A 10,110-nucleotide genomic window follows, 5' to 3' on the forward strand; every position below is an offset into this window, starting at 1 on the left:
TATTTATTTATGGTTTGGTTTGGTTTGGTTTTTAAGACAAGTTCTCCCTGTAGCCCCAGTTGGCCTGGAACTCATTGCATAGACCAGATGGCCTGGATCTTAGAGATCTGCCTGCCTCTGCCTCCCCCTCCCGCCTGTTGGGATTATAGGTGTGTGCCACCACGCCCAGCCCGTTTATTTATTTTTTAACTTTAAAATTCTTGCTTATGTGTATTGTGATTAGGCACATATGTGTATGAGTCTGTGTGCAGGTAGAGGTTCAAGGTTGGCACTGGGCGTCTTTCAAGGCCTCTCCCTAAACCTGAAGGGCGTCAGTTGAGCTAAGCTGACTTCAGGGATCCCCTGGTTTCCACCTTACCTCCCTCTCCAAAGCGAGGTTACAGGCACACACCATAGTGCCTGGACATGAGTTCTGGGGATTCTAACTCAAGTCCTCATGCTTACGTGACTAACAATTTACTGACTGAACCATCTTCCCAGCACTATTTCTAATTTTTTGGTTATGTATTTCACTATTTATTTCTTTGAAACAGGGTCTCTCACTCTGTAGCCTAGGCTGGTCTTGAACTCATAGCAATCCCCCTGCCTCAGCCTCCTGAGGGCTGGGATTCCAGGCGTGAACCACCACATCTAGTTTTGCTATCCCAGGTGACTGTCACTTCTCCCTCCCTCCCTCCTTCCCTCACTCCCTCCCTCCTTCTCTCCCTCCCTTCTTCACTTCTTCTCTCCTTCTCTCCTTTCTCCCTCTCCCCCTCTCTTCTCATCCCTTCCATAGATATGAAGCCTATGGATATAACAATGGATAACTTCGCATTACCTTCTACCCTAATACTTTCCATAAATGTAACCCTTGTCATGCAGAGCATGCAAGCGTTATTTTTCCTCATTTAAATAGCGTATTTGTGCTTGTCAGCTGGTATGTAGCATCTGGATCTGGAACCCTGGCAGCACACATGTTACTGTGGCCCAGAGCCTGAAATACAGGTGCTACCTACATGCTGGCGTCTTTCCTGCCCATCACCCACATCCACACACGTCCAGGAACACCATCACCGATGAGGCCACTAGATGTCAGAAAAAGCACTCTGTTCCACTCTGCTGTTCTCCAAGTTCTGTTATTAGAGAAAAACAGAACCTCACAGTGTTTGTGGCACTTATTATGCAATGTCCTATTGCAAGGGATGTTTGAATAAAGACAGCCTGACTCTGAGGATCCATTTCAAGGGACCTGTCCCTTTGATATTCTCTCACTTCTGCACAAGGGCTGACTCTTATTGAAACAGTGTTTCCAGCATGAAATGCAGAAGGGAAAAGTGGACGTATTTGTCTCACCAGGAAATTTGTCCTTTCTGGCCCCTACTGATCTAGAATACCAGACACGCAACTACAAATGGACATTATTCATTTAATCCCTGTTGTTTGCAACATAAATGGAATTATAGTTGTTACTTGCAAAGCATACACATATGCCTACATTGTTTGGGGCCAAGGATGAGGAAGTGCCACGAGCTGTATGTTTAGGTTACAAGGAGAGCTCAAGGCTCAGTGAGTTTGTTTACATTATAAACTAACTAAGATAAGATTAACTTTTTGGTTGAAAGGTTAAGTAAATTCACCTGCCTAGAGTATGTCCATATTGTAGAAGTGATTACCACAAGTGCTGAGAAATGCTGAGCGTACTAACCAAGGGGAAAAGCCAATCAAAACCATGAGGTATCACCTCTTTCTGGTCTGAACATCTGTTATCAAAAGAACAAAACTAACAAATATTGCCTGAAGAAATGATTCTTATGCACTGGGATAGGAGTGTAAATTATTAGGCCCATAGATATAGAACTCCTATGGCACCAGCCATCCCCTTATTAAGTAGAGATCCAAAGGAAATGCAAGAATGGCATCAAAGGGGACTTGCACTTGCATTTGAATTACAGCACTATTCACAACAGCCAAGGTATGGAAGAGGCAAGGTGTCCATCAATGGATGAGTGTATAAAGAAAACAGAGAGGTAGGGTGGGGAGGAAATACTATTTAGCAATGAAAAGGATATGATTCTGTCATTTTTGGTAACATGGATGAGTCCAGAAAGCATGATATTAAAGTAAACAAGCCAGGCACAAAAAGACAAATACCACATGATCCCATTCATATGAGGAGTCTAAAACTATTGATCTCAGGTTGATGGCTCAGTGGTTAAGAGCACTGGCTGCTCTTGCAGAGGACCTGGGTTCAGTTCCCAGTACCCACATGGCAGTTAACAACTATCTGTAACTCCAGTTCCAGGGGATCCGATGCCCTCTTCTGACCTCTGTGAGCACTGCAGGACACAGCGCACTTACATGCATGCAGGCAATACACTCATACACATAAAATAAAAATAATGAAGAAAATACTAAAAAGAAAAGTGTTGATCTCATAGAAGTTGAGAGGTGAAGGTAGTTACCAGGTATAGAAGCAAGGATGTGCAGCCATTGGTCAATGGGTAATTTTACAGTTTGGAGAAATGAGTTCTGGTGCTGTATTTCATAGCAGAATGAATATAGTTAACAATAGTCACTATAAATCTTAAAATACCTGGGAGAGGATTTTTTAATTAATTAATTTTTATTTCAATTTTATGTGCATGTGTGTTTTCCCAGTGTGTGTGTGGCACTGAGATGCAATACCTACAGATGCCAGAAGAGGGCATCAGATCCCCTGGAACTGGGGTTCTGGATGCTTGTTGGTAGCCATGTGGGTGATGGGAAGCAAACCCAGGTTCTCTGCAAAAGCAGCCAGTGCTCTTAACTGCAGATACATCTCTCCAGCCCCGGAAGAGGATTTTGAATGCTCCCACTATAAGGAAATGATAAAGGTTTAAGGTGATGGATTGCTAGTTATTTGATCATCACACAATGTATCCATGAATCACAATAGCACATTACTCTGTACAGATGGGGACATTCATTAGGTGTCAACTAAAAACGAAAACTGACTTGAAAAAAAAAAGGAAAAAAAAAAAAAAAAAAAACGGATGGAAGAAGCAAAGCCCCTGGAATGCTGAAGCCTGCTTCTGTTGAAGAAAGGGGAAATTAAAAGAGTGAAAAAAAAAAAAAAAAAAAGATTAAAAAAAAAAAAGAAAAAAAAAAAAAAAAAACAGACGAAAAAGGTACAGTTGCACACATAAACCAAGCCACTTGGACCTGAGCAGAACTGTTTTATCAATCGAAGGGAAAAGAGGACTTTCCCTGGACACTCCCTGTATTTTTAGAAAAGCTGATTTTAAAATCCCACAGTCAGGCTGGGGATGTAGCTCCAGTGTAGAACGTTTGCCCAACACAATGAGGCCTTGAGCTCCCTGCCCAGCGCTGCTGAGAGTCCATAGTCACCAGATGTGATGGCACATACCTGCAGTCCTGGCACTCAAGAGGCAGAGACAGGAGGATCACCACAAGTTCAAGGTCAGCCTGGTCTACACAGTCAGTTCCAGACTAGCCAGGACTACAAGGAGCCCATGTCTCAAAAAATAAAAAAGTAAAACATTAAATGAAGTCAGGTTGGTGGCTCATGCCTATAAACCCAGCACTTGGGAGGTTGAGGCAGGAGGATTGCCATGTGTTTGAGGCTGCTCTAATCTGCATAATGAGTTCCAGGACAGCCTGGACTACAGAGTGAGACCCTGTCTCAAAAAAATGAAAAAAAGAAAAGAAATTGAAATTCAAGTTCCACGTGTTAAAATAAGTAGATTTCTTATAAAAACTGAAAGGGTAGAGTTGTCCTGCTGGATGGGAGGGTGGGAACAGCCAGTGTAAAAGTAGAAAGGGGCAGCCAGGCACAACACAACAAACTAAGAAATACTGATGGCTGTGGGTCCAAAGTTGTGCAATCAGGGTTGAGCCCAATTTGCCTAAAACTTTAGTGGGCAGGAAGCACCAGCCACAATATAAACATAATAAAACAACAATGTAATCAGGCCTGTATATTATGCATACAAGAATTCTTTTTTTTTTTCTTTTCTTTCTTTTTTTTTTTTTTTTTTTTTTTTGGCCTTTTTGAAACAGGGTCTCCCTGTAGCCCCAGCTGGCCTGGAACTCACTATGTAGACCAGGCTGGCCTTGAACTCACAGAGATCTGCCTGCCTCTGCCTCCCAAGTGCTGGGATCAAAGGTGTGCGCCACCACACCCAGCGAAGAATTATTTTTCAATTATACTGTCTCATCTATACCAGAGACTCATTTCACCCCAACATCTACTCTGTTCTAAATCTCCAGTGACATGAGGAAGAGCTGGACTTATGACCATAGCTGAAGCCCACAGTTCCCAGACTCATTTGCATATAGGTGTGACCATGTGACTAGGTCCTTATGGACTGTAAGGAGAAACCGTATACACAGCGTTCAGGCGTGGTCCTGAGAAGGGAAAAGCTCACTCTCTTTGCCCTTCTCTGTACTTACTGATACACAGATGGTATATCCCAGGAGATGAGCTGAAGAGGAAAGAGGAACGTCTGCATAGCCTCAGCTCCACTGTTTACCGCCAACCCCCTCAGGTCATAGAATACAGGCCTGCGTCAGAAAGTTCCACTCCAGAAGTCCTACTGTCTACCACTTGCTCTTCAGCCTACTGACCTGGAAACATGACCGTTTGTCCATCCCTTGATGGCATTCAGCTGGATTCTAGGATTCCAGAATTCCTACTACTTTCCACTATGTCCCCTTCTCTTTGTCCCATAGAGAAGAAGGAAATGTACTCACCCTCAGGCTAAGTTCCACGTTCTCTCCTCCGTAGACCAGCATCCCATCGTCTAGAGCCCCGATCTCTCCCAAGAAGAGCCTGTTGGCAGTGATGATGCCCATGATGGACGAACTCCTACAGAGCACACAGCAAGAAGGTTACTGAGCCCAATCTGAGGAACAGGTCAGCATGGAGGGGAGGGGTGAGGAGGCCCAAGTTTCCTGGGTCTTCAGATCTCTGAATATCCTCTTATCCTCAGGGCTGTGCTTAAGCTTAAGCTGGACCGAGAGTGTGTGACTGTTGCTTGTCCAACCCATCATCACTTCCCTTCACAAATGCTGTTGGAATGGCTTCTTTTCCTCTTCTTCATAGCCTGATAGTGCCTGAAATGCCCCAAGTGCTATGCAAAACATTACTTAGTGTTTGATTTTTTTGTCTGCAAATCCCAAAATAGTGCCAAATGTCTGTGATTTCTAATCTGGGGTCAGCCGTCAGGTTTTTTATTGTTGTTATTGTTTTTTGTTGTTGTTTAAATATTCTATTCATTATTTTTATGTGTGTGAGTGTATTGCCATGCGTGTAAGTGCACCCATGTCATGCAGTGCCCTCAGAGGTCAGAAGAGGGCATCGGATCCCCTGGAACTGGAGTTACAGATGGTTGCTGGCTGCCTTGGGTGCTGGGAATCGAGCCCAGGATCTCTGCAAGAACAGCCAGTGCTCCTAACTGCTGCGTCGTCTCTCCAGCCTCTATTGTTGTACTGTTGTCATTTGTTTTTCTTGTTCTTTATCCTTTACCCCAGCTCCTCCACTCCTCCACCCCATTTCCATTACTGCCACCAAAGATAGACAAGCCCCAAACAGTTCCTCCTCACTTTCCCACGTGCCATTAACTCCCCAGAGTCTGCTCAGGCTTACGTCACTGGAGCAGTGGCATCATGCAGATCCAGCCAAGCTTGTGGCAGACCATCATAGCGGCACCACAGCTCCCAGTCAAACCTGTCCACTGCCACATCGTACTCCTCCAGTTCGAAATTCAAAGTTAATCTTGTTAAACACAGGAGACCATGGTGCGGTCTTCCTGAATCCAAGCCACGATGGGCTCAGCCCTGGAAGAAGAATATATAGTAAGCCCCTGGTTATGCAGGTGAGCAGCAGATGGGGTAGAGAGAGCCGCTGCATGAACCTCACCCTGACACTGAGTGCCTTCTTGCTTAAGGCAGGAAGTGAGGACTCTCCAGAGTGCAGAGAATTTCTTTAGCCTTTGAGATAACTGGGACTTTAACGTTGACCCAGTCAAGAGAAGATGTAAAACTAGTACTCAAGTACCACATCTAAGCCACGGTAAATCAAGGCTCAGTAGTCTTCCTGCGTTTATATTATCCCTGTTTCTAAGTGGTATCTGTTTTCCAGTGATTCTTCATATTGTCCATGTTATCTTTATCTTTCATGTCATGGAAGGGGTAGGAAAACTAGAGGAATTACTAGTGGTTATGTTCCACATTTTAAAGATAAAGATTCGGATGTCTATTCAAGTGGCTTATTCAAAGTTACAAAATTCAACAAAGTCAGGGTCAGGGTCTAGTTGTCAATATTTCAACTCTCCCTCCCCCGACTGTGTGCATGCAATTTATCTCACTAGTATGCCTTGAATTTGTGATTCTCCTGCCTCTATGTCCCAAATGCTGAGATTATGGGCATGTGCCATCACGTCCAATTTATACTGTTTTTCTCACCCAACTGGAATCCCTTCTGTCTTTAAAGTTTCCCTTTGTTCAAGATCTGGTCAGAATTCCCTGTCTCCACACCATCCTGTCTTGCCATGTACAACACTTCAATTATGCCCTTTCCTGGAAGCAGCAGTGTCCTGGAACCTAACCACCCAACATTCACTTCAACATGAGCATCCGAGATGGCGACCACATCAGCCATGGCAGCTTTGTGACCAGTACTGCGAGACCTCTTCTCTTTGAGTGTCATATGGTTTTCAATAGATCTGGATAATTCTGGTTGCAAAGCTTAATCTTCTCATCCAAGTGTTCCTTTAGTTCTGCGAATCAAGCACAAAACCATAGAAATACTGAGTGCAAAAATTAATGTGATGCAGAAATCTTATACTGTGCCATGATAATGCATGGACCACTCCAGTGTAGAACTTAAGAACCTTGACCAAGGATGTAAATAGTCTAACCTCTGCACCCTCTTCCCCTTCCACCCTCACAATTAGTATAATTCCTCATTTCCTTTCCAGATTCTTGAATGACAATCCTGCTTAAGAGGTATGAGGCACTGTTAGAAGTGCATTTTATGTATCGGGAAATCCATATGCAAATGAGCAGGGACACCTGGACTGATAAACTAAGGTTGTAACACTAATGAACAAGTTTGTAGACAGCCTGGAAAATGTCCACAGGGATGCCCAAGGCTTCCTGGAGAACAGAGAAACTGAAATTGTTTTGGTTTAGACATTGTGACTCGTTCAATTGAAGTAATAACCAGGACAAATGTACAGACTTATTCTTTAGCTTCTAACTAAAGAATTTACTCTCAATATTGTGTAAGCAAGACTCACTCTTCCCAGTTGTTTATAAGATTTTTTCTTTCCTCTCTCCCCTCTCTTTTAATAAAGCGTGTCTCTGCCTTTGTTCACCCAGCCTACCAGCTGTACCTCCTTTGCATGTTTGAAAACAGCTTTCACGCACATCGCTAAGCAGTGTGTAAAATAACTAACCAGGGACTGAAGACATTGCTCCGGGGTTACAATACTGGCTGCTCTTACAGAGGACCCAGGTTCAGTTCCCAGGACCTACGTGGCAGCTAACAAGTCTATAATTCTAGTTCCAGGAGATTCAATGCCCTATTCTGGCCTCTGAAGGCATTTCACAACACAGGTACACTTACATGAAGACAAAATACTCATACACATTACAATAAATTAATCAATTAATTAAAGTAACTAACCAAATGCCCCTGAGTTATCCACAGAAAATCTATGCTTTTTGTTTGCTTGCTTTTTGAGACAGGGTCTCCCTCTACAGCCCAAGCTGGCCTCAAATATACAACATTTCTGCATCAACCTCTCAAGTGCTGTTATTACAAGCATCAATGATGATATTAGTTTTCTTAGTTAACCACTTAAAGAATCCAATGAGATAACACTAAAGTATCTAAATTCTACAGATGAAGGGAAACTGAGGCACCGAGAGGATGAGATACTTTTCCAACTCACATATCCAGGTAATGGCGGCATGTAGTATTATCTTTAAGCACACACTGCCTCAGGAATCATGTACACAGCTTGTCATCAAAAGATGAGTCTATTTGTGAGACCTGGAGTAATTAGAGCCGGGAATAAACACCTACATGGCTCTAGCACTAAAATTTACCCCATGTCACTTATTTACTTATTTATGTATTTATTTATTTGCAGAAGAGTTCACACGTGCCGTGGCACACATGTGGAAGTCAGGGAAGAACCCACAAGAGTCGGTTTTCTCCTTCCACCATGTGGCTCCTGGGGATGAAAATCAGGTCATGAGGCTTGAAGACAAGCACCTTTGTCCACTGAGCCATCTTGCTGACCCTTTCTTGCCAGCAAAACCAGGGGTACAAGTTAGTATCAGTCTCCATGCCCAGAAATAAATGAAACAGATCTCTTTTCCACAGTTTCCAATGGAATTTTGCTCTATAAATTGTGACTTCCCATTTTTCATTTATTTACACTGGAAAATGGGAAAGGAACGTATGTAAAGGAAGATGACAAGTACTCCGTTCCCCTCGTTCTACAGAGAACTTGAAGGTACGATAACTCCCCTGGTCCTTAAATATCCCAAGTGATACGTCAACCGTCTACTACTTCATAGTCAGCACTTAGAAAAATCTTCTTTACCATTAGCGCAAATCTCTGGTTATGTAACTTAATCCCAATTTCTTTTTATCTGGAACCTAAAATTAATAAACTAAAATCTAATGCTTGCCGGGAGGTGATGGTGTTGTTAAAGGCTGCATGGGATCCATTTGTTGTTTCACTGAGCACAGTGGTTAGAGCAAGGGCTCTGGACGCTGAGGTTTACAGTCGAAAGTCAGTTCTGTCACCCACTGTGTGATGCTGAAGCAAACTCCTAAACCAGTCAGTGCCCTACATGTGCACATCTCTGGAACTGAGAAAAAGCATTTCCTTCCCACAAAGGGTCACTTACTGCCATGATTAAAATAGCCCAAACATGTATGGTGTTTGGAAAAGTACTGTTAGCTGTCTTTTGTACCTTGCTTAAGTCTCACTGTAGTTCACCAGGTGGTTAATATCAACAACCACATTTGCATATAAGGAAAACAGATCACAAGAAGTTTCTTAACAATGTAGCTCTTAGAAAGTAGGAGCTAGGGTTATGATTTAGGCAGCAAGGACTTGGGCCCATCCTGGTGGTACACACCAGTACCAAGTGCTAAACAGGAAGGATGAAACAGTGGGCTAGCCTAGACTACACTCTTTGTGGTTGCCCAGCATGTAGAAAACCGTGAGTTCCATCCTCAGTATTGAATAAACTGGATATGGTGGACGTGCCTATAATCCCAGTACTTGGGAGAGGAAGACAGGAAGATCAAAGTCATTCTTGGCTACATAGTAGGTTTTAGACCAGCCTGAGCTACATGAGCCCCTTTCTGAAAAAAAGACAAGAACTCAGGTCTACTGTCTGCCTCTTCCCCATGTGCCCTATTTCAGTGAGCTAGACTTGGGGCTGGGCTTCCTGGGGATGAGATTTGCTGCCTCTGCAGATAATCTCAGACTCCACGTTCTCTTTTCTCCAGTCTTCCTTACCTGGAAAATTCAGCTGCTTCCTCATAAGGAGAAGCTCTGAATCCCTTCTTGGGGTCTGAGGTCTTCCATGATACTCCACCTGCCTCACCCTCAAGTCTTCTTCACAGTGCATGCTCAGGGCAGGGGTAGCTTAGGAGTCACATGGTTCTGAGCCTGACCCCACCTCCACGCTGACCCACCATGCAGTTTGGCCACACCGTGGTCTTTCTGGGTCTTCTTTCCTCATCTGTGCAACTGAGATGATGAAATTTACTTGTGGCCTTATGAAATTTAAACATAGCCAGCACAAATAGACCCAATACATCACCCTTTACTCGTCCCTCCAGAAGATGCCCACAGTGGCCCAAACGCCTAAGCAACAACCCCTTTCCAATCAAGCTCAGATAACAAATGGTGATTATCCCAGACATTAGGCCTAAGTCCATATAAAAAGTTAGACAATTCTTTCTCATTGATGATTTTGTTCCTAATCAGAAAGTGCTGCTCAGATGTAAGACTTCAAATCTTGGTCTCCAATACTGCAGTGCCCACCTGTAGCTAAGGGAGACAACCAGCTATTGTTCTAAAATGATGGATAAATTTT

The 10,110-nt window shown here is 43.5% G+C and overlaps 1 protein-coding gene across 1 annotated transcript in view; it reads right to left on the reverse strand.

Annotated features, from left to right (window-relative positions):
- Galnt8 (polypeptide N-acetylgalactosaminyltransferase 8) overlaps nucleotides 1-10,110 on the reverse strand; it is a 43,304-nt gene that overhangs the window by 13,345 nt on the left and 19,849 nt on the right. Inside the window, 7 exon segments of the mRNA XM_008825512.1 lie at nucleotides 4,732-4,846; nucleotides 5,627-5,743; nucleotides 5,745-5,774; nucleotides 5,776-5,817; nucleotides 6,588-6,660; nucleotides 6,663-6,758; nucleotides 7,377-7,379. Of these exon segments, the coding sequence (XP_008823734.1) occupies nucleotides 4,732-4,846; nucleotides 5,627-5,743; nucleotides 5,745-5,774; nucleotides 5,776-5,817; nucleotides 6,588-6,660; nucleotides 6,663-6,758; nucleotides 7,377-7,379 (476 nt within the window).

Source organism: Nannospalax galili, unplaced genomic scaffold (assembly GCF_000622305.1).
Source record: "Nannospalax galili isolate Female #2095 unplaced genomic scaffold, S.galili_v1.0 scaffold589, whole genome shotgun sequence".
NCBI classification, from domain to species: Eukaryota; Metazoa; Chordata; class Mammalia; order Rodentia; family Spalacidae; genus Nannospalax; species Nannospalax galili.